This window comes from Haematobia irritans, chromosome 5 (genome assembly GCF_050003625.1).
Source record: "Haematobia irritans isolate KBUSLIRL chromosome 5, ASM5000362v1, whole genome shotgun sequence".
Lineage (NCBI taxonomy): Eukaryota > Metazoa > Arthropoda > Insecta > Diptera > Muscidae > Haematobia > Haematobia irritans.
In genome coordinates, this window is record NC_134401.1 from 118,900,735 (window position 1) to 118,925,006 (window position 24,272).

The 24,272-nt window shown below is 34.5% G+C and overlaps 1 protein-coding gene and 1 long non-coding RNA gene across 2 annotated transcripts; both read right to left on the reverse strand.

Moving 5' to 3' along the window:
• Window positions 1-7,110: 7,110 nt before the first annotated feature.
• Window positions 7,111-7,880, reverse strand: LOC142238802 (uncharacterized). Its single transcript, XR_012722821.1, has 2 exons — window positions 7,567-7,880; window positions 7,111-7,482 (listed from the first exon to the last, which is right to left on the reverse strand). It is a non-coding gene; the product is annotated as an uncharacterized LOC142238802 (long non-coding RNA).
• Window positions 7,881-8,131: 251 nt separating this feature from the next.
• LOC142238803 (transcription factor Adf-1-like) lies at window positions 8,132-23,677 on the reverse strand. Its single transcript, XM_075310525.1, has 4 exons — window positions 22,983-23,677; window positions 13,942-14,062; window positions 13,688-13,875; window positions 8,132-9,499 (listed from the first exon to the last, which is right to left on the reverse strand). The coding sequence occupies exons 1-4, from the start codon at window positions 23,146-23,148 to the stop codon at window positions 9,180-9,182; spliced, it is 795 nt and encodes a 264-aa protein (XP_075166640.1). The 5' UTR covers window positions 23,149-23,677; the 3' UTR covers window positions 8,132-9,179.
• Between the last annotated feature and the right edge of the window lie 595 nt (window positions 23,678-24,272).

Genomic DNA, 24,272 nt, shown 5'->3' on the forward strand with positions numbered 1-24,272 from the left:
TAAATTTTTGACAAAATTTTCCACAGAAATAAAATTTTGACAAAATTTTCTATATAAATAAAATTTTGACAAAATTTTCTTTAGAAATAAAATTTTGACAAAATTTTCTATATAAATAAACTTTTGGCAAAATTTTCTATAGAAATAAAATGTTGACTAAATTTTATATAGAATTAAAATTTTGACAAAATTTTCTATAGAAATAACATTTTGACAAAATTTTCTATAGGAATAAAATTTTGACAATATTTTCTATAGAAATAAAATTTTGACAAAATTTTCTATACACCCTCACAAAAAATCGCTTCTGTAACATATACTCCCAAACATATTTTGCTTCAAGCATATACATTTTTGGGTATTGCCCAAACATTTATATGTTTGATCTCTTCCAATATATAATATGTTTGAAAGCATATTGGTCTAAACAATATATGTTTGGGTAGTCTAAGTTCCAAACATTTTGTATTTTTGCATCCAAATTCAATAATGTTGTCTTCCAAAAAACAAATTGTTATTATGTGAACATATAATATGTTTGGAAGCATTTTGCACCCAAAAATATTATATGCTTAAAAAAATTCTCCCAAACAATATTGTGCTCAAAATTTTATTTATTTATTTATATATTTACAATCATAATGAATTACGAAAATAAACAGGTAATATAGGTGCTAACAACATAGGTTATCGACCTGAATGCTCAAAATTTTGTTTCTGCCTAATTGTATATTCCCTCACATCTTTCTCACTTCCACGAGATTTTTTAGTTCTTAGCACCTTTTTCTGTAATACAAACATTGTAGAAGAAATTATTCAATTTTATGATTTTTGTTTTTATTTTAATTTTACCTTTTGCCGTACGGGGATTCGAACAGCGGACCACACAGTTTGTAAGGATCAAAGAAGTAGCTGATCAATTGCCCAAGGAAAAATAAAATGTTAATTTTGTAATAACAAGCAACAACCACCAACTTAATTCAATATCGCTTCCTGTTAAATAGCGCTCCAAGCTACGAAACACATATATGTTTATAGGCTATTTCTAAATTAATATATGTTTGCATCCAAGCATATTATATTTACAAACATTTTATGTCCCAAACATAATATGTTCTAACATATTAACATATATGTCCCAAACATGTTATGCTAGTTTATGAACATTATATGCTTGCACTCAAAAATATTGTGTTTAAAAATTTGTGTTCCAAACATATAATGTTTATAGCCAAACATATGAAAAACAGCCTTTTTCATCCGTGTACAAATAAAACTTTAACAAAATTTTCTATAGAAATAAAATTTTGACAAAATTTGTCTATATAAATAAAATTTTGACAAATTTTTCTTTAGAAATAAAATTTTGACAAAATTTTCTATATAAATAAAATTTTGACAAAATTTTCTATAAAAATAAAATTTTGACAAAATTTTCTGTAGAAATAAAATTTTGACAAAATTGTCTATAAAAATAAAATTCTGACAAACTGTTCTATAGAAATAAAGTTTTGACGAAATTTTCTATAGAAATACAATTTTTACCAAATTTTCTATAGAAATAAAATTTTGAGAAAATAGTCAATAGAAATAAATTTTTGACAAAATTTTCCACAGAAATAAAATTTTGACAAAATTTTCTATAGAAATAACATTTTGACAAAATTTTCTATAGAAATAAAATTTTGACAAAATTTTCTATATAAATAAACTTTTGGCAAAATTTTCTATAGAAATAAAATGTTGACTAAATTTGATATAGGAATAAAATTTTGACAATATTTTCTATAGAAATAAAATTTTGTAAAAATTTGTCTATATAAATAAAATTTTGTAAAAATTTGTCTATATAAATAAAATTTTGACAAAATTTTCAATAGGAATAAAATTTTTAAAAAAAATTTCTATAGAAATAAACTTTTGACAAAATTTTCTATAGAAATAAAATTGAAAATTGATACTTTCTGTGATTGAAGACATTTCACTAAAAAATTAATTGGATCAGTTAATTTCGTGATTGAATCAAAAAGTTTTTTTGTGTACATATCGGTCCATAATTATGTATAGCCCTCATATAAACCGATCCCTAGATTTGACTTCCTGAGCCTCTTGGAAGGCCAAATTTCGTCCGATCCGTTTGAAATTTGGCCTGCAGTGTATATGACCTATAATAACCATGCAAAAATGTGTCCATAATTATATATGGCCCCCATACGATTTATCTTCGGAAGCCTCATGGCGGATCCGACCCGGTTGAAATTTGGTTCTCTAATTACCATGCGAAAATTGGTTCATATCGGTTTATGATTTTTTATAGACTCTTCTATATAAACCGATCCAGAACTAAAGAGGCTTATAATGGTATTTAGTCACACACAGCAAATACATACTGGCCGTCAATCCTGATTTGGCCACCTTTTCCACCGGGTCACTGCCTTTCAACCACGATCGTTTTCGCTTGATGTTGTCGTAAGTTATCAACTTTTCTAATTAATTAGAATTTACTTTAATTAAATAAATCAAATTGAAATATAAAAAATTTCGGTTTATTCTAATGTCCAACCACAAGATTTAATCGAAACAACCAATTTGTATCTTTAAGCCATTTCATTAAAATCCCTGCAGATTTATTAATTATATATCATATTTGTTTTAACAAACCATTATTTAATTAGGACAATTTTTACGAAACAATCGCTAGGGGTTAATAACTCCCCACACAATGAAATATATTTTAAAACAATTTCAAGTAAATTCCTCTGTGCCAATATATGGTATACGAAGAAAAAAATCAATAATCGAATTTTTGTAAAAAAAAAATTATGTCAACTTTTTATAATCTTCAAATTCGACTAATCGGCTTTAGATATTTTGGAAATAATCGACCTTAACCGACTTTTGATGTTGTCGAAAAGACAATTGTGGATTATAAGGGGAATGTGATGCAAAAATATTTCTATAGTAACTCTGAGAGCATCTGTATACAATATGATTTATTTTAAAAAGAGACATACACAGTGAAACCTCCAAAAAATGGATATTCGCGGTCGCCTTAATTTTCTCCAAACGTCTCACGAAAATGATCCACTTTTGAGAGATGTCCGGTTTTCAGATTGTCCAAGTTTGAGAGGTTTCCCTCTATATAAAGACATAGGTGAATATAAATAGTTATGTGTAAAATCACCCGGTTTACCCCCATTTTCATGAAGCTCCGTTAGTGTTCCGTTAGCTAACGAACTTTTAAACTGTACTATGGACATATCTGTCATATTGCCTATATATTCCACATGCCAGTTAGAAATTTAACTGCCGACAATTTGTCAGTTAAAGTTGACCGGAGAGAATATATTTGCAATTTACTTTCTGTTAACTGGCAGTTAAAGCCAAACGGAGCTACAAGAAAATGGCCGTTAAACTCAAATCGAACATTTTCAAGGTCTGAAAGTCGATTCTTTCCAACCTATAAAAAATTCAAAAAAGTCGACTTTTTCAAATTTTAAAAAGCCGAAAGGTCTAAAAAGGGTTACTTTTCAAGATCGAGAAATATCCAGATTTAACGGAATTTCCACTTTTCGAAATTTTTAAAAGTCGAACTGCCGAAAGACTTTTAGATTCTGATTACAAGAAGAGCTTTCATTAAAAGCCTCAGGCTATTAAAACCAGAGTATCTCTTTCGAGCAACTGGATAAAATATCGGTCATGCTTTAGAACTTGGGGAAAAATTGGTCGATTCACTACCGGGTATTCCAAACATCGATAAACTCAAAATATTTCTTAACACGTACACTGAAGTGGCAGCCGCTGGCCGATTAGTAGGACCCATCGGGACAATCCGGTGCAGAGAACCCTCTGCCGTGGAATTGAGTTGATCTTACCAGTTATTTCACTTCTAAATTTTTGAGGGTATCTGCCACCAAATCCTCAGCTACACTATTCACTACATGGACGGCAGAAGCACGCAGGCAGTTATATGCCAGAGTCACATTAGACGGCCTATTCAAGTTATCTGCCCATGCCACTGTAATTTGTTATAAGCACCGCAATAGAAACAAGGTCCTCCAATCGCTCACCTGCAGCACTTGGGGTGTGAACAGAGAAACCTTGATAGTAGAGGTGTGCACGTGAGTAACAGTTTACTCACGCTCACGCACACTCACGACGGAAGAATCTTACTCACGCACACTCACGCACGATATTGTTTGGTAGGACTCACGCACACTCACGAAAAGAAAATTTGTACTCACGCACGAAAATGTCGTGATTCACGAAAAATACCGTAACTCACGAAAAATATCGTGACTTGCGAACAATTTTTTGAGTAATTTACCTTAGCGACGTGTCTGAAAACATGAGCATTATTAAAATCGAGAGCGTTATTACACTCTTACAACTCTTAAGCGTTTTATGTTGGTGAGCGGGATTATTTTCCTGAGCGTAAATCTTTACTCACGCACACTCACGAAGATAATGTTTTCGTGACTCACGCTCACGCACAACATTTTAGTTTGTTAATCACGGTCAAGCACACTCACGCCTTTGCCATGAGCGTGACAATTTCGTTCGTGCGGAAGCTCTGTGAAAAGTGGGTGCCGCGCGTGCTCACATTTGACCAAAAACAACAACGTGTTGATGATTCTGAGCGGTGTTTGCAGCTGTTAACTCGTAATACACCCGAGTTTTCCCGTCGATATGTGACAATGGATGAAACATGGCTCCACTCCTGAGTCCAATCGACAGTCGGCTGAGTGGACAGCGACCGGTGAACCGTCTCCGAAGCGTGGAAAGACTCAAAAGTCCGCTGGCAAAGTAATGGCCTCTGTTTTTTGGTATGCGCATGGAATAAATTTTATCGATTATCTTGAGAAGGGAAAAACCATCAACAGTGACTATTATATGGCGTTATTGGAGCGTTTGAAGGTCGAAATCGCGGCAAAACGGCCCCATATGAAGAAGAAAAAAGTGTTGTTCCACCAAGACAAAGCACCGTGCCACAAGTCATTGAGAACGATGGCAAAAATTCATGAATTGGGCTTCGAATTGCTTCCCCACCCACCGTATTCTCCAGATCTGGCCCCAGCGACTTTTTCTTGTTCTCAGACCTCAAAAGGATGCTCGCAGGGAAAAAATTTGGCTGCAGTGAAGAGGTGATCGCCGAAACTAAGGCCTATTTTGAGGCAAAACCGAAGGAGTACTACCAAAATGGTATCAAAAAATTGGAAGGTCGTTATTATCGTTGTATCGCTCTTGAAGGGACCTATGTTGAATAATAAAAACGAATTTTGACAAAAAAAAATGTGTTTTTCTTTGTTACACCGGGGACTTATCAGCCAACCTGTTATAATATATTTCGCACTTCCATTCTACAAATAAAACAAGACTAAAATTAGAGGTGATACATCGCTTTAACAACACACACTAAACCGCAGCGCCTATAATGGACAATAGTAGCAAAACTCAACCAAACCCCATTCCTTTTAACCATTAACAAAACAACTGTTAATCTAAAATCCGGGAAATATAAACAGAGATATTAAAACCGACTCCGCCGTTGCAAAGTCAAAATACACATACGGATTATCGCATCAGCTTCTCCAAACTGCTACAACAACAACAAAATATATCTTAATGATATTGAATAGATGTGAGCGCGTGAGTGAAATTTCACTCACACCCGCGCACATTCACGCAGCAAAATGTTTATTCACGCACCCTCACGCACGATATGTGTGGTAGCCAATCCCACACACGCATATTCACGAAACGAAAACCAGTACTCACGCACGAACTACTTTTAAAGACTCACGCTCACGCACGATTCACGACAATTCACGTGATTCACGAGACTCACGACATTTTCCAAACAGAAATCAGCAAATGCAACAAAATTCAAAAATAGAATATAGATCGAGAGCTAAACTAATTTCAGTTAACATACGAGTGTGAATTAAATCTTGATTTTTTTCTTGAGCGTGATTTTGCAGAAATTTTATTCGCGCACACTCACGAACCGAGTTTATTTCTCACGCACATTCACGAGAGTTCCTTCAAATTTTGTTCACGACTCACGTGATTCACGCGTGTCACGATAATTTCGTGTCACGAGCACACCTCTACCTCTAATACTGAAGTCTCGCCGAAATGCTATAAAAATGTCTGGGTATTTCAACCTTGTAAAACGTCTCTATAAATGGTGCTTGGATAGCTTTGATGATTGATCTAGGGCAAATCTGATGGATTTGAACTTGAGGAAATGCAACTTTATGCGATTCTTTAGGTCTAGGCCCATTGATGTTCGTTATAGTATACGAGGCTCGTTATTGGAAGAGGTTGATTCTTTTGTTGATCTTGGCATTGTTATGGATCGTAGGCTTCATTTTAATGGTCATATTGATTCGATGGTGAGTAAGGCGTATGGGGTTCATAAAGCGTTGGGCGAAGAAGTTTTCGGACCCTTATGTTACAAAGAGGTTTTTTACTGCCCTTGTTAGACCCATTCTAGAGTATGGTTCTATCGTGTGGGATCCTCAGTATGAAGTTTACATTGATAGGGTAGAATCGGTTCAGAAGCAATTCTTGTTGTTCGCTTTGAGACATCTTCATTGGAACAGTGACTTTGTTCTTCCTTCGTACACTTCTAGATTGAGGCTGATTAATTTGCCTACTTTTAGGAGCCGACGGACGATGTTGAGCACCATGATGATGTATAGGTTAGTTAGTGGGGATATTCCATGTTCGGAATTGATATCTAGGATTAGGATAAATGTTCCTTTTAGGGCATCTAGGAATTACCAGTTTCTTTACATTGATTTTCAACGTTCGAATTATGCTTCTGTGGAGCCTATTCGTAGGATGTGCATTATTTTTAATTCAATCTATCATCTAGTTGACACTAACCTTAGTATTGATATGATGAAGTCTAGAATTTTAGCATATTTGGTCTTGTGTTTTAATATACCCGGCTGATGAGTCCGGGCCTTTTCGGAAACGCAGTGTTGCGCTGCAACTGCTGCGCAACATTGATTTTATTGCGCAGCTGTTGCCGATCAGCTGTTGCAGCTGCTTTTTTGTTGCATATTTTGTTTGCAATTTAGAACGCAAAAACACCACAAATGGAAAAGTATATAATACATTTTATGTGTGAATTAGATGACTCTTCAAATGGGTCAAATCTATGTTATTTACAGAAAAAAAGATATCTAAAGTATAAAAAGCGAAATTTAATACTGCAACAAGTTTGCAAGACGATACGAAGAATTCCAAAAGTTTTGGGATACTTTGAAGTCGTCAATCATTATCTTTGCATATTTATAAATTTCCTATTTGTCTGCTCCTTCGTGAGCGTGAAATCAGGTTTATTTTCCTTAATTTTGTCGACCACTTTGCTCCATAACACAGATTTTTTTTCGACCTGACGCAAAGTCGCCCTCCATATCCAAACGTGCTCTTACTATTAATTTAGTTGTCTTGGAATCAACCTCTACCCTAAAAAATTATGAAAATATAATAAAAACATTATAAACATATAATAATTAAAAAAAAAACTAAATTGAAAATTTTAATACTTACTCGTTCTCTGCATCAGCCATTTTTATACTGCGTGTTTTTTATTACGTTTGCGCAACATATGCTACATTGTTGCATTTTAGAACATATGACGATTACAGTGTTGCCGGATGTTGCAATTATGAATGTGATGCGCAGCAGTTGCAGCGCAACACTGCGTTTCCGAAAAGGCCCTCCTTCTCTGTAGCTGGTCAAATCCCTCTGCCTCCACCCCGCCATGGTCCGGATCATGGTGTGTACGCTGTCCCTACGTCATGGGGACGAGGCCCTCACGGTCGGAAGGGGCGGGAAAGTGGGCGATGGGACCGTTCGATAAAAAAAAAAAAACCATTGTGTCCCACTTTGTTCGTACAGAAGGAAACCCCACATCATTGAGACGAAAATAAAATCTAGCTGAAATCATTACTATGTCCACAAAATAGCCGCGGTCAATTAGAAAATCTCAGCATTAATATTTTTTATTTTCTATTTAGATTAACTTAAGAGTTGATGATATGACCAGATCCTCCATCCCCTCCATGGCTTTTACCTGTGGAAAAATGTTTCGCAAATATAACAACAAAACAAATTTTTTCTTTTGTAAATTTAAGACATTTACTGTATGGTATTTTACAAACATTATTATTAGGGGTTTTGTATGATTCTTTTGTCAGAATTGTTCGATTTCTCGGAAAGTTGTTACTGATTTCTTGTAACTCATTTCAATCAATAATTTCTTTGAAATATAAAACAAATGAAAGATGACTACATCTAAAGAAACTATGCATATTTCTAATATGTATTAATGATAATAACAACAGTTTTAAGTGATTATATTTAAAATATATAAATTGCACCTAATACATTTATTAGATTAAATAAGGGGGGAAAGAAGTATTAAAGATGTATGGCTAAACCATAATATATTGTATGTAATAAAAAATACAAAGCAAACTTTAAATCTACATTTCTAAGGAAATTGTATACAAAAAAACTTTTCATAATATTTTTTTAAAATGGGCATGAAACCATGTACCTACAATAATTTTTGTGAGTTTAGCTAAAAAGAAAATTACAACAAGAATATAAAAATGACAGCAATAATAACATCCCCCTTGTTTCGGTAATATCATGAAATGAAAATTAAAAAAAAGCCAATTAATTGAATTTGAAAATCATGGAAAATACGACGGGGATATTTTAAATAATTATTCGTTGCCAAACGAAATATTGTATAATAAATTAAAATTTTTGGTCTTACATTTTCTTTTCAATTTCATAGGTATTTATGCCCATAATTTTATATTTAACTTCACAATGATATTTGAATATATTTTTTTTTTTTCGTTTCCAGCAAAACGAAAAAAATCACTGAGTCAGAAAAACTGTTAAAAAAATCATTATTTGTTCCTTCTTCTAATGATTTCGTAAACTCGATAATATGTTCTTCAATAAGTCAAAAAAAAAAAAAAAACTTTAAAAAAAATATTGAATGATTTTCTTTCATAGAAGAAACTTAATTGATATTCAATAGAAATTCCAACAAATAATAAAACCTTATATTCAATTAATATATAGATACAAATAAAGTTTTTGTTTTTTTCATTTTTTTCAGAAATTATAATTTCTATTTCCATTTAGTATTTATTGTGTTGAGCCAGCAACTGCATATCGGTTAAATATTTTATTATATGAACTTTGGCCTCGGCTTTTTGTCTTACGCCCAATGTATTTAACATATCTGTAACGACCACACCAAATGATTGATCTTCGGCACTAACGCCCTGAGAAGTTTGTTTGAATTTAAGGCTATTCAGCATACTTTCATGAAATATTTCATCTTCAGTACGTTCACGTTTCATTGGTAATTCATAGTAAAATGTTTGTTTAGGATCTTTTCCAGAGGCTGGTGTTGTGGTGGCTGTTAGTTGATTATCGCCAGTCACGGTTATTTCAACTAAATTAAATAAAAGAAAAATATATTAATAATAATACGAAATATGAAATGAATGAAAATCTATGACGTAATCCCATAAAAATTTTCTGTTAAAGGTGATATTGTAAATGTAATGTCTTTTTAGACCCCACATCGATCAAATCACTTTTTTATGTCAATAATCTCGAAAGCAATACAAATGCACTGAAAAAAATATCCCAAAATTTTACTTATTCAAATTTAATTCAATTATTATATCCTCCTAACCTAACCTAACACATCGAAATATTACTCTAAGACCCCATAAAGTATTTATATTCTGGGTCGTGGTGAAATTCTGAGTCGATTTAAGCATGTCCGTCCGTCTGTTGAAATCACGCTAACTTCCGAACGAAACAAGCTATCGACTTGAAACTTTGCACAAGTAGTTGTTATTGATGTAGGTCTGATGGTATTGCAAATGGGCCATATCGGTTCACTTTTACGTATTGTCCCCATATAAACGGACCCCCAGATTTGGCTTGTGGAGCCTGTAAGAGAAGCATATTTCATCCGATCCGGCTGAAATTTGGTACATGATGTTGGTATATAGTCTCTAACAACCATGCAAAAATTGGTCCACATCGGTCCATAATTATATATAGCCCCCATATAAACCGATCCCCAAATTTGGCTTACGGAGCCTCAAAGAGAAGCAAATTTCATCCGATCCGGCTGAAATTTGGTACATGATGTTGGTATATGGTCTCTAATAACCATGCAAAAATTGGTTCATATTGGTCCATAATTATATATAGCCCCCATATAATCCGATACCCAGAATTGGCTTGCAGAGCCTCTAAGGGAAGCAAATTTCATCCGATCCTGTTGAAATTTGTAACATGCTGTTGGTATATAGTCTCTAACAACCATGCAAAAATTGGTCCATATCGGTCCATAATTATATAGGTTAGGTTAGGTTAGGTGGCAGCCCGATGTATCAGGCTCATATAGACTATTCAGTCCATTGTGATACCACATTGGTGAACTTCTCTCTTATCACTGAGTGCTGCCCGATTCCATGTTAAGCTCAATGACAAGGGACCTCCTTTTTATAGCCGAGTCCGAACGGCGTTCCACATTGCAGTGAAACCACTGAGAGAAGCTTTGAAACCCTCAGAAATGTCACCAGCATTACTGAGGTGTGATAATCCACCACTGAAAAACTTTTTGGAGTTCGGTCGAAGCAGGAATCGAACCCACGACCTTGTGTATGCAATGCGGGCATGCTAACCATTGCACCACGGTGGTATATAAGGGCTATAATTATATATAGCCCTTATAAAAACTGATCCCCAGATTTGACCTCCGGAGCCTCTTGGAGGAGCAAAATTCATCCGATCCGGTTGAAATTTGGTACATTTCGCTAGTGTATGGCCGATAACAACCACACCAAAATTTGTCCGTATCGATCTATATTATATATAGCCTCCAAATAAACCAAACCCCAATCACAGAAAAATCACGATTGCTACTCGAGCCCAAAATAATCTACCAAAATTTTATTGCCATAGAAAATTTTGTCAAAATTTTATTTGTGTAGAAAATTTTGTCAACATTTTATGTCTTTAGGAAATTTTGTCAAAATATAATTGGCCTGGCCGAACTTACGGCCGTATATACTTGTTTTATTTTATTTTATTTTATTTTATTTTATTTTAAATTTGAATAATTTTCTATTAAAAAAAATAATCGATTCAATTAATTTCTTAATTAAAACAAAAATCAATTACAAAAATAAATTGTAACAATTCATTTTTTAGTTGTATCAATTTATTTTTAATTAATAGTTAATAGTTTGCTACTGTCATTCACAGGATTGAAGAAATTTCAATAATTAATTTGTCAACTGTTTCAATGATTAATTACAAAAACTAAACCATACAGGGGTCAGGGTATAATAACTTTGATCTTCCAAAAAAAAAAAAAAAAAAATGTGCCCACCAGAAATATTGATTTTAGACCTCAGAGAATCACCTACTGCATCGATCTAGCCCATGGTGTCCGTCCGTCCATGTATTTGTTGTTCGCAGGTTTCCGGTCCCATTTATTAACCGATATCGATGAAATTTGGTACACGGTGTCTTTTTTGGCACAACGACGATCGCTGTTGAATTTTCCCAAATTTGGCAATAAAACCCTTATTTATCACCCGATCTTACTCAAACTTGGCTAGATCTAGTGTTCTTTAGTACCAACTATATGTTCATAATTTCATCGAAATCGGGTCAGATTTAGATATAGCTCCCATATATATTTTTCGCCCGATTTTCCAAAATTTGGTCATAGTAACTTTATTTATTAATCGATCTTACTCAAATTTAGTAAAAGGTAACCAACTAAACCTGCCAAATATCATCCAAATCTTTTATAAACCTATCTTACACAAATTTAGCACAAGGCAACGTTCTGTGGTATCAATCAAACCTGCAAAATATTATCCAAATAGGTTCAGGCCCACGAAACAATGAGGGATTGTAATTAGAGCCAAAAATTATTTTTTTGTTTTAATATTGGAAAATGTAATTTTCCAAAGTAATAAAAATATGATATTTTTTAATATTAGAAAATATGATTTTTGCCTATTAAAATTTTTTGAAATCAGACTTTCCAAATGTGGAAAGTAACAGCCTGTTTCTATATGTCGAACGAACTCTTTCGATCGGCTGAAATGCATATAAACGGGTGATTTTTGGTTATAAATTCAGCTATTTGTCTCCATTTCAATCGATCCTTAGAGCTCGTTCGACATACAGAAACATGCTCTAACACTTTTTATTATTTGGGGAAAGTCTGTTTTTTCCGTTGGCCAGTCGCTCCCGAGGAAACAAATCTATTTTTAATTATGGGGATATAGATTTTGCCTCATCAATTCAAAAATTTTTTAATTTGATTTTGACTTTTATATTCTTGACTTATATATTCTATAAACTCTACTTTTGATTAATGTGGACCGATCTCAGTATCTTTTTAATTATTATAAACCGATCTTACTCAAATTTAGGGGGGATTTTTAGGAGTAATATTTATTATATATTTTAATTAAATCGATTTAAAAACTTTATAAATTGATTTAGATACTGTGTGTACCTTAGATAGGGTCACTGCCTAAAGGAAAAAAAGTTGATGCGGTCACCCCCCAGTTTTGTAGCATATTCGAAGACAATTTCAGAACACCAAAACTTTTTTTCCGTGCACCCTACGACCCTCCGAAAGCGAAAGTGATTGTTAGAATTTAAAACAGTAGGCTCTCAAATTGTTCTAGCAAAACCACATGCACTTTGCATAACGCAGAAAATGCCGTAGTGCAAACAACGAGTATGTATACGAAGGTACCGTTAGAAATTTACAGATAAACAGGTTTTGTGTTCTAAATGCCTTATAAATTAATTTCGAAGATGTGAATAACGATGTGCATGTGGTTTCGATCGGACATCATGACAACACAGCAAAAACTATTTGGTGGTGTGTAGGGTGACCTATTGGCTTTTTAACTTTCTCTGTAACTCTGTAACTTTTTCCCTGTAACTTTTTTGTTTATGAATATAAGTAAATACTTCAAAAGCAAATGCTTCATATTTTTTTAAGATATTTTTAATGGATATTAGAAATGGGCATCATTAAAAATCAAATTTGACGTCGGAGTCAAAAATGACCAATGCACGCAATATAGCCCCTGATCAACCACGAACAACGATATGCGTTTCTTTTCGATCGGACTTCAAATGACGACACAGCACAATAAATTGTATTTCGGGGGGTCGTAGGGTGCACGAAAAAAAAGGTTTGGTGATCTGAAATTGTCTTCGAATATGCTACAAAACTGGGAGTGACCGCATCAACTTTTTTTTTGCGACCCTATCTAGTGTACCTGTATCACTACAGGATTTTTTTCTCAAAATTTGGAAAGGCATTTTTATCTATTTACATTCCTAAAAATTTAGGGGATGTTTGAAAAAACTCTAGAACAATTTACAAGTTCTCATGGTGAATAATCAAACAATGCCATGAGGCAACAACAAGTCTAATGGATATATCGGTATTTTATTTCCCTTGTTCATGATTTCAATTGGCAACAATTAATTTTGTTGCAATAATTGGCCCCTTGGGTCTTATTTCAATGGGAGTTATTTCATAGATCCTAAATACGTGCTAAAAGTAAATACTCACCATGATGATTGTGTAAAGTCTGATTTGATGATGTTGCAGCACCGTTAAGGGGAAATATTGTATCGACAACATGTTGCTGTTGAGTCTGTTGTTGTTGTTGTTGATTTGGATCGACTTGTGTCACCTGATTAGTTTGTGTTGTCGCTGGCAATGGACCACATTTCCCCAGCAGTGATTCACGATATTGTCTGTAATAGAAATGAAGTGTGAAAATTATTTTCTGCTGAAAAATTTAATTTCTTTGCAATTCTTACCTTATCGATTCTACGAGAAAACTCATTTGTTTAAAATAACGCCATCGTGATTCTGTACTTAATTTCATTTCTCTGGCAAATTTGTCACGTAAACTTTTCCAGCGTTTTGTACATTTTTGTTCTATAAAAATGAAATAAATTTTCGGCATTAAATAATATAAAAAATGGTATTTGTATGAATATATTTAACGAATCATTCGGTGATGTGATGGGAGTTACTTAAATAACTGAAATCCTTATTTCTCATGGTATAGGACCTCCCTCTATTTCTTCAGAAATTTCGATTATGAATATATGAATGGGTTAGGACAGAAATTGAGATCATAGCTAGTCTACTATTTTGCTTAGTTTTGGTTAGAAAAAACGATAACGATTTCGGTTATAGAAATATTTTCCATGAGCCTCCCACCGAGTCCCAAATTATTTGGATCTAGATGAGAAGGTTATATCGTTCTTTCGACAGAATATATTATATATTTGGGATTCTAACCGAATTTTATATTAAACTTGACATACATTCGAAATATTCTTATTTAGCCAATTCCCCTCTATTCCAATGTCATCTTAGTGCTATCCATTAATAAATAAGTTTATTTTCTTGTAATAGGCCCGCGTATTGAATAGTTCCATAAAAGTTATTAATTATTAATTATCGTGAATAAGTGAAAAAACCAAAGATTTTTTGTTTTTTTTTATTTTGTATTTGATTAAGGATATATTAATGATATAATTTAATTTTAAATTTAGGTTTTGCGTAGTTGTTACAAGGAAACCTATCATAATTTTAAGGGCCCCAGCGGAATCCTCTTAAAATTCGCATAATCTAAATTCAAGGACAAAATGCTTTTAATGAAAAGTTAATCAATTTTTGGTCATAAAGTGTTTGTATCAGAAAAATGTGTCTTCTAACACATCGAAATATCAATATCCGACTATACATCTCTGAATGTATCGAACAGTTGACGAATGTGTAATGAGATATTAAATTAGAAAACGATGGAACTGTAGGAGAGAAATGGCGGAACAAGGGCCGGTCGTTCATTGGAAATTGTTCGTTCCAGCACGATGCAATACTATTATCGTACCATTTCATGGAACAAACTAGACCTACACGGTGTATTATAAGTCCGATTTGCCGAAATTAGTTCTATGGCCGTTACTTAAATCTCCACGAGAGTTCGCCCCTCATGGATCACATCGGAATAATCGACATCAGACTTTTTCGAAATTTTCACATTTATAGGTTTATGGTTTGTTTGTCCACCAAAACTAAATTAAAAGTTCATAAATACAGTGAAACCTCTAAAACTTGGAAACTCTGAAATGCATCCGCACCTCTCAAAAGTGGGCAGCTTTCGTGAGATGTTTGCTATATTATAACATTAAAATTAACCTCTCATATGCGGACATCTCCCAAATATGGACAAAATAGGCGTTCTGCGAGGTTTCATTGCATATGTATGACGACATTTTTATCAAATCTTTGATGGAAAAATGTAAAACCATTTTTACTTTTTTTTTTAAATTAATTAATACAAACAAGTATATACGGCCGTAAGTTCCGCCAGGCCGAATCTTATGTACCCTCCACCATGGATTGCGTAGAAACATCTACGAAAGAATGTCATCCACAATCGAATTATTTGGGTTGTGGTATCTTAAAACTTCTTAACATCGTTTTCTAAATTGTGAGTTAGTCCATACGTGGTATCCCTGTAGGAATATCTCGAACTCACTCAAAATCAAACTAACTTTTTACTAACTAAGTTGAGGCGACTTTAAGCTAACTCATTATTTATGCAGTCTTGAGTCAGGTGAATTTTTCCCAAACTCACTTTTTCTCGATCAGCAATGAGTTACCTTTTTACTCACTCTAAGCTGATGCATATTTAAGTGAAGTAGAGTCATGGAAACAATTCAAATAAACAAACAAAAAATACGTATTGGCTTCTATAACTATCAATTTGGATTTGGCTTTTTATATTTGTTTCAATTTAGCTTCTATTTTCAGAGAACTTTTGTAATTTTTTGTCACGGTTAGCGGTAAGTAGCATAGAAATGCATAATTCAAACGCAATTTAATAATTAAACTTTCCTTATTTCCACTAGAACCCATCATTATCAGTGAAGGAATAAATGGAAACTTCGAATAAAAGTGTTAAATGGCTGTTTGAGGACGAAGATATTGGGAAATACACTTAAGCCTTTTGGACCTCCCTGACGAATGCCACTTCCATTCAGTGTGCGTCATTACAAAAGTAGGTACAACTCCCTCTGAGTTAAACGAGAAAATTAACACAACACTCAAACTCAAGACAAGATGAACTCAACTAATATTATCCGAATTTTTACTTACGTTATATTTTATTTACTGTAAAATAATTTTAAAAAATCTGAATTATTATTATTTTTTAATTAATTCGAAATAAAATCAATCAAAAATAATAAAACAAAAACAAAATTTTTTATTATCCACAAAGAGCTCACCATAAACTAATCAGTTAAGAGCTAACTCATAGTATGCTCATATATTATCAGCCTAAAGCTAACTCACTTTGAGATAACTTTTGGTTAGCTGAAGCTTATGCAGGTTTGAGTGAGGACTGACTCGTTCCAATGACAACACGTGTTAAAACTGAATAGGATTTTACATGGGAAATGAGTTAGGATTTGAGTCACCTGTGACTCAGTTATGACTAACAATTTATTAACTTAAAGTCACCTCAATTTCCTACAGGGATATAATAGACAAAAAAGTTATGTATAGGTAAGTCTACAAATAATTACGAATCGATATGGACTTTTTGCACGAATCGTAGAGAGCCAGAATTGAAATATGGGGGTCGCTTATGTGGGGGGGGCTATATACAATTATGAACTTGATATGGACCAATGTTTGTGTGATTGGGGATCGATTTATCTGAGGGCTCTATATAACTATAGACCGATATGGACCTAGTTCGGCATGTTTGTTAACGGCCATATACTAGCACAATGTACCAAATTTCAACTGACTTGGATGAAAATTGCCTCTCCAAGAGGCTCCAAAACCAAATCTCGGGATCGGTTTATATGGGGGCTATATGTGATTATGGACTGATATGGACCACTTTTAGCATGGTTGTTAAATATCATATACTACTACCACGTACCAAATTTCAACCAGATCGGATGCATTTTGCTCTCCATAAGGCACCTGCATGGTTGTTGGAGACAATATACTAACATCACGTACCAAATTTCAAACGAATCGGATGAATTTTGCTCTTCCAAGCGGCTCCGGAGGTCAAATTTGTTGGATCGGTTTATATGGGGCCTATATATAATTATGGACCAATTCCGACCAATTCCGACCAATTTTTGCATGGGTGTTTGAAGCCATATATTAACACCACGTACCAAATATCAACTGAATCAGATGAATTTTGGTCTTCTAAGAGGCTCCGGAGGTCAAATCTGGTGATCGGTTTATATGGGGCCTATATATAATTATGGACCAATTTCGACCAATTTTTGCATGGGTGTTTGAAGCCATATATTAACACCACGTACCAAACATCAACTGAATCAGATGAATTTTGGTCTTCCAAGAGGCTCCGGAGGTCAAATCTGGTGATCGGTTTATATGGCGGCTATATATAATTATGGACCCATGTTGACCAATTTTTGCATGGTCATTAGAGACCATATACTAACACCATGTACCAAATTTCAGCCGGATCGGATGAAATTTGCTTCTCTTAGAGGCTCCAAAAGCCAAATCGGGGGATCGGTTTATATGGGGGCTATATATAATTATGGACCGATGCGGACCAATGGTTGTTAGAGACCATATACTAACACCATGTACCAAATTTCAGCCGGATCGGATGAAATTTGCTTCTCTTAGAGGGTCTGCAAGCCAAATTTGGGGGTCCGTTTATATGGGGGCTAAACGTAAAAGTGGACCGATATGGCCCATTTGCAATAACATGCGACCTACATCAATAACAACTACTTGTGCCAAGTTTCAAGTCGATAGCTTGTTTCGTTCGGAAGGTAGCGTGATTTCAACAGACGGATGGACGGACATGCTCAGATCGACTCAGAATTTCACCACGACCCAGAATATATATACCATATGTGGTCTTAGAGCAATATTTCGATGTGTTACAAACGGAATGACAAAGTTAATATAACTCCATCCTATGGTGGAGAGTATCAAAATGTCTGAAAAGCCTAGTTTTCGAGATATCGACATCTGAAAATTGGTATTTTTCCTTTATATTTTTGTTAATTCTGGCAGCAATTTTACATGAAATCTATAAAATTCCGTTTTTTTGCATATTTTGTAAAAATAGTACATTTTAAACAGAAAATATGAAGTAAACAATTTGTCGGAAGAGCGTAGTTTTCGAGATACCGACCCTTAAAAATTGGGTTTACGAGGCCGGCCATCGGCCGGGTTTTGAGACTTTCTCCTATGGACAGGGTCCAAAGTGGGCTAACGCGAACCCAAAGGGGATAGGTAGCCGGCCTTCGGCCGGGGTTTGAAACTTTCTCCTATGGACAGAGTCCAAAGGGGGCTAACGCGAACTCAAAGTGGACAGGGTCCAAAGTGGGCTAACGCGAACCCAAAGGGGATAGGTAGCCGGCCTTCGGCCGGGCTTTGAAACTTTCTCCTATGGACAGAGTCCAAAGGGGGCTAACGCGAACTCAAAGGGGACAGGTGGCAGGCCTTCGGCCGGGGTTTGTGACTTTCTCCTATGGACAGAGTCCAAAGTGGGCTAACACGAACCCAGTACCTCTCCGGGTCCATGTTATTCGAAATATTTTACTTTTAGGATGATTATGTGCGATGATTACTAAATCCAATATACGTGATAATGAAAACTTTAGGGGCCCGTAATTCCGAAAATAGGTCTTTCCGCCAAAAAGTGGTATATTACATTTTGTGCTTATAATCGAAAAGTCTATTGGACCAATCGGACCACTTGTACTAAAGTAGATTTAAGCCAATTTAACTAACCCAGTTGTGGAATTCTGTATTTGTTCACGATAATCGCTTTGTTAACTTTGTCTAATAGATTTATTTATTAATGAAATGGGTCCAACAAACTAGCAAACCAGTGCTGACGCTAGTGAAAAATTGAGTGAAGTAGATTTTGGAAAAAAGTGGAGTAGATTGAATAAAATTGAAGTAGCATACATTTTTGAAAGCAAAACAATAGAATTCATTTTATTATACCCACCATAGGATGGGGGGTATATTAACTTTGTCATTCCGTTTGTAACACATCGAAATATTGCTCTAAGACCCCATAAAGTATATATATTCTGGGTCGTGGTGAAATTCTGAGTCGATCTGAGCATGTCCGTCCATCCGTCCGTCCATCCGTCCATCCGTCCGTCTGTTGAAATCACGCTAACTTCCGAACGAAACAAGCTATCAACTTGAAACTTGGCACAAGTAGTTGTTATTGATGTAGGTCTGATGGTATTGCAAACGGGCCATATCGGTCCACTTTTACGTATAGCCCCCATATAAACGGATCCCCAAATTTCGCTTGCGGGGACTCTAAGAGAAGCAAATTTCATCCGATCCAGCTGAAATTTGGTACATGGCTTCAGCATATGATCTCTAATAACCATGCAAAAATTGGTCCACATCGGTCCATAATTATATATAGCCCCCATATAAACTGATCCCCCGATTTGGCTTGCGGAGCCTCTAAGAGAACCAAATTTCATCCGATCCGGCTGAAATTTGGTACATGGTGTAAGTATATGGTCTCTAACAACTGTGCAAAAATTGGTCCACATCGGTTAATAATTCAATGATTAAAACCGCTATGTTCATCGTAATTAAAGGAATAGGAAAAACAATTAGGTAATATGGGGAAAAATTTAAAAATTTTAAGCAGAACAAAAAGTGAAGCAGATTTTTGGAAGAAGGAGTGACGAAGTAAAATTTGTGAAAATGAAGCAAAATACTTCGATTGAAGTAGTAGCGGCAGCACTGTAGCAAACTGACAATGATATGGACATATGTAGTACAACTGAAACTTATTATTCGATCCCTCGTACAATAGCAAGTTGCAAAAACCAAGAAAACAAAAATAAAAACAATCATTGTAGCAAAAACAATAGATGATGAAGACGGGAGAATGGGCAACTTCATGCCAAATGGTTCATTTACGGTGTTCGCTGCAAACCAAAAACAATGGAAGATGAAGACGGGAAAATGGGCGACGTCATACCAAAAGTTGCATTTACGGTGTTCGATACATACACGTTCGTTCATTTTTAATTTGCAATATTTTTTGTTAAAAACTCACAAATGATGTTAAATTTTGTGTAAATAATAATGATAAACTTTTGACCGATTGTTCTACGTCATTCCCTGATATAAATTTCTTTTTATTCTTAGTTTAATTTGTGGAACAAAAAATCATAAACGACACGTTTGCATCGAACGCCGTCAATGGTTTGATACCCTCTGCTGCCATTTTCCCATCTTCATCTTCCATTGTTTTTGCTGCAAACCATTTGGTTCGATCGAACTAATCGCGTATTTTTTTTTTATGCTCTTCATAACAAACATTTTGTGGAACATGGAGAACAAAAAAATATATATGTAATAGGGCTAGGCACACAAAAGTGAAAAAAAATTGAATATGAATTTCACAGTATGTAATTGGACATACTTTAAATAACTACCCTAATTAGTAGCAACTTCTCCAATTAGTTTTTTCACTAAATTGCAAGTTTCAAGTTTGAATGGGACCTTCCTCTTGTAGTGTTTTTTTGCTATTGAAAAAATTTAATATCTCATACACATTATATAAAGATAGAATTTGAAATCTACTTTTAGATGCTAATGTGAAAGAGCTATAAGATCGAAAATATACGATTTTCACTTTTTTGTGCGAACTAATTATACAAAGCTTGAAACGAATTTTTCTCAATTATTTCTTGCCAACGTTATATTTATGCTTAGTACTAAGGGTTGAATAAATATGTGTCTGAATATACTCAAACAAAAGATTTCGTATTTATTCCGCGCTATTGCCTGGTAATAATTCGTTTATGCGAAAAACGAATATCTTCATATATCTCCGTAAATAGGGTCTCAAACCCAGAGATGTTAACTGATTTATGCGAAATAATATACCTGCCTATTTTTTCGTGCTTTAAAATGCTTAAAACATTTTTGTTTATCAATTTTATTTTCAAATTTTCGTGTTTTGTATACGAAACAACAACACAAATGCTTATTTGTAAAATAGTTATTGTTAAAAATGAAAATTAATCACATTTGTATGGCAAATCCGTATCAAGGACTGGTCGTATGAATGTACTACACAGCTGTTCATAATTTTATAGGCTACATTTCTTCCCTCGACTGTTTTCCAAAATTTCCAACAGTACAGGAGCTGCAAAAAAAGTGTTCAAAATCGAATCGAAAAAGAAGACAAACGGCATTTAATCTGGCAAAATCCAAAAATTACTTTTCTCCTTCCACCGACTGGTATAAGTGGTTTTTTGTTTGGAGATAAAAGTTGAATTTTGCGTCGCAGTGTAATTATTCATTACATTTTGCATTTGCTCCATTTCGGCCTTCTTCTTATCGGTGGCATTTAATTCATAGTAGATCAGAACAGGATCCGGGGGTATTAATTGAGCCTTTTTCATAAATTTCTGTATTCGATTAATGACTTCACCGGCCATATCTTCTTCCATAAACTCTTCATTGTGTCATGTCCAGCCAGACCAAAGCTCATCACTATGAGCCTCAAAGTTGCCACCAACTTCTCCAGATGTGCAGTAAATAACATGAACTTCATCCAATTCAATGCGTTGATGTTCAAGTTCGAAATAAGCCATATTGAGATATTTTTGAATTTCATCATCTTCAATGGCAGCCACAATCGTATTGAAATTTATCCAAAGTCTAGAAAGAAAACCAATATTATACATTAAATTCCTAAGAGCATGTTTACAAATGTTATACCTACCTTATGATCTGGTTCAGCCCTTAAAGTAACCCCACACTTTTCCCTCTCCGAACACAATTCCAATTTGGACACATTCAATTTACTTACAAAGACTCTTCTTCAATATCTTCTTATTTTTTTTCTATTCTTCTTTATTCTGCATTCTGTGGAACCTATCTCCATTTAAATTCTCTCTCATTTTCTCATATGTATGAGCTCATATCGAACCCCGTAAATGAATCGATGGCCTCTGCTGCCATTTTCACATCTTCTTCTTCAATTGTTTTTGTTGGTAAGCAAGTGTGTGTGTAAACGAATACAACGTACACGGTGGTAATTGACGTCGAACGATGTCTTCAGCGCAAAAGAGACGAAAGAAGCAAGCCAACCACTACTAAAACGACACACACAAGCAGCAATATCAAATACAAAAACTACAAAATACGAAAAACTCAAACAACAACAGCAGAAAGAGAAAAATACAAAAATAACAGCAAAGCTAGTCGCCGAGCAATAATCGAAACGTTTGTACTACTACGACGACGCCACACAAAAACAACGTCGTGATTGAAAAATATGAACATTCGTACAAAGGCAGCAAGTACACTACAGACGATAAGTGGAAGAGGGGGAGGACGACCACAAACAGCATTGATGGGGAGTGGAATGAGGGAGGGAGGAAAAATACCGGACACACACACACATAGTCGACAAACAAATGAACATACAAATCCATCTATCTAAACATGTTCATTCTCAGTGGGGGAGAGGAAAATTCATATGTTTCCTTGGTTTGAACGGACTGATAGGCAAATTAATGTGATGGGTAGAAAAATTGTTTTTGCTTTGCCATAGAATTCTCTAATGCCGTTATCTTCGTTCATTTTTATTTTTGAAATAGTTCATGTTGTGCATATACTAACCCTTTGCAAATGTACATCGCACCATTCATTGACCACCACTATCATCCCTCCTTTTTCTGGTTTGTTTGTCCGACACCCACAATTTATCTGCTACAGGGCTACAAACTATTTTTAGACCCTCCCCGAACTAAGCAACACTTACCAGGCATACCCAATTGCTCTGAAATTTGCTTCCAAACTTGGGCCTTACGCACAAAGTGCTTATAATTGTAGTGGGAACGATCATATATGACCGGATTCACTTTTACCGCCTCTATAAGGCTTAAATCGAACTGCTGTTCCATATTTGCATCCATTTTTTCGACCATATTGCTACAGTAGGCTACTTGCGGCTATGTGCGATTCTTTAATTCAAGATTTTATCCAAATTTTCCTACCACTCAAGAATCGCTTGATTTAATTATGAGATGACTGTGTTAACTTCTCTGCAAACTTTAGCGCCTTTTTCCTATAACCACAAAATTTTGTAAAATTCACGTTGATGATACGCGAACGAATTGTACGGCACATTAACGGCGACGTCACTGCCTTAACTGGTCGATGATGTTATGATTGTTTGCTTTGTAGCCAGCTTCAGACAAAAGTCTCACTTTTGGTTAGCGACAGCATTAAATCCAACTGTTATAATCAACTATAACCAAAGCTCAAGATTTCAATTTGCTTCGCTGGGTTAGGGGGGCGACCTGTTTCACAACAACAAAATTCAAACAGGAATTTTTGATTGCTTCTTTTTTATTCAATAGCACACGTTTTGATGAACAAATTTCACTCTCGCGTTCACTAAAAGCTGATAACCGACGTTAACGACGACGTGTACGCAACTGAATTGACCAAAATTGACATTTTGTACAGCATTCACGAACGACGAAGTTGACGTCGTTTCTTTAAAGCAACAAAATCCAATGAAAACAAAACCAAAACATACCACACTACACACACACAAGTATTTCTCAGCTAATGTACACACATAGACGTCATGACTTTAGGGGTGTCAATCTAGATTCTCATGATTGCCCTATTGAAAACAAATCTGGAAGTAAACAATAACTTGTTGAATAAAGAAATTTTCTTTTCCTTCAATACATTTTCAATTTGTTTGCGAATTACTTCCAAACAAATGTTGACGAAATCTTTGAAAATAATTAGAGTAAATTTTGACAAAACACTACCCTGAAATGCAACGAAAAAAAAAAAACATGTGGTCAATTGGAAGAAAAAAATTGGGAAATTTTAGACAAATAATTAATGATAAAATAGTTATGAAATAGTTTATAATAATTGGTATGCCAAAATAAAATATCAAATGAAAACATAATGGAAGTCAGTGATCTCAAATTCCTTTTTGTAGTTTGTCAATTTTACACAAAATTAGAACGTTTATGATGCACCAGAGGATTTATAATAAATTAAAAGTTCATATTTGAACAAAAAA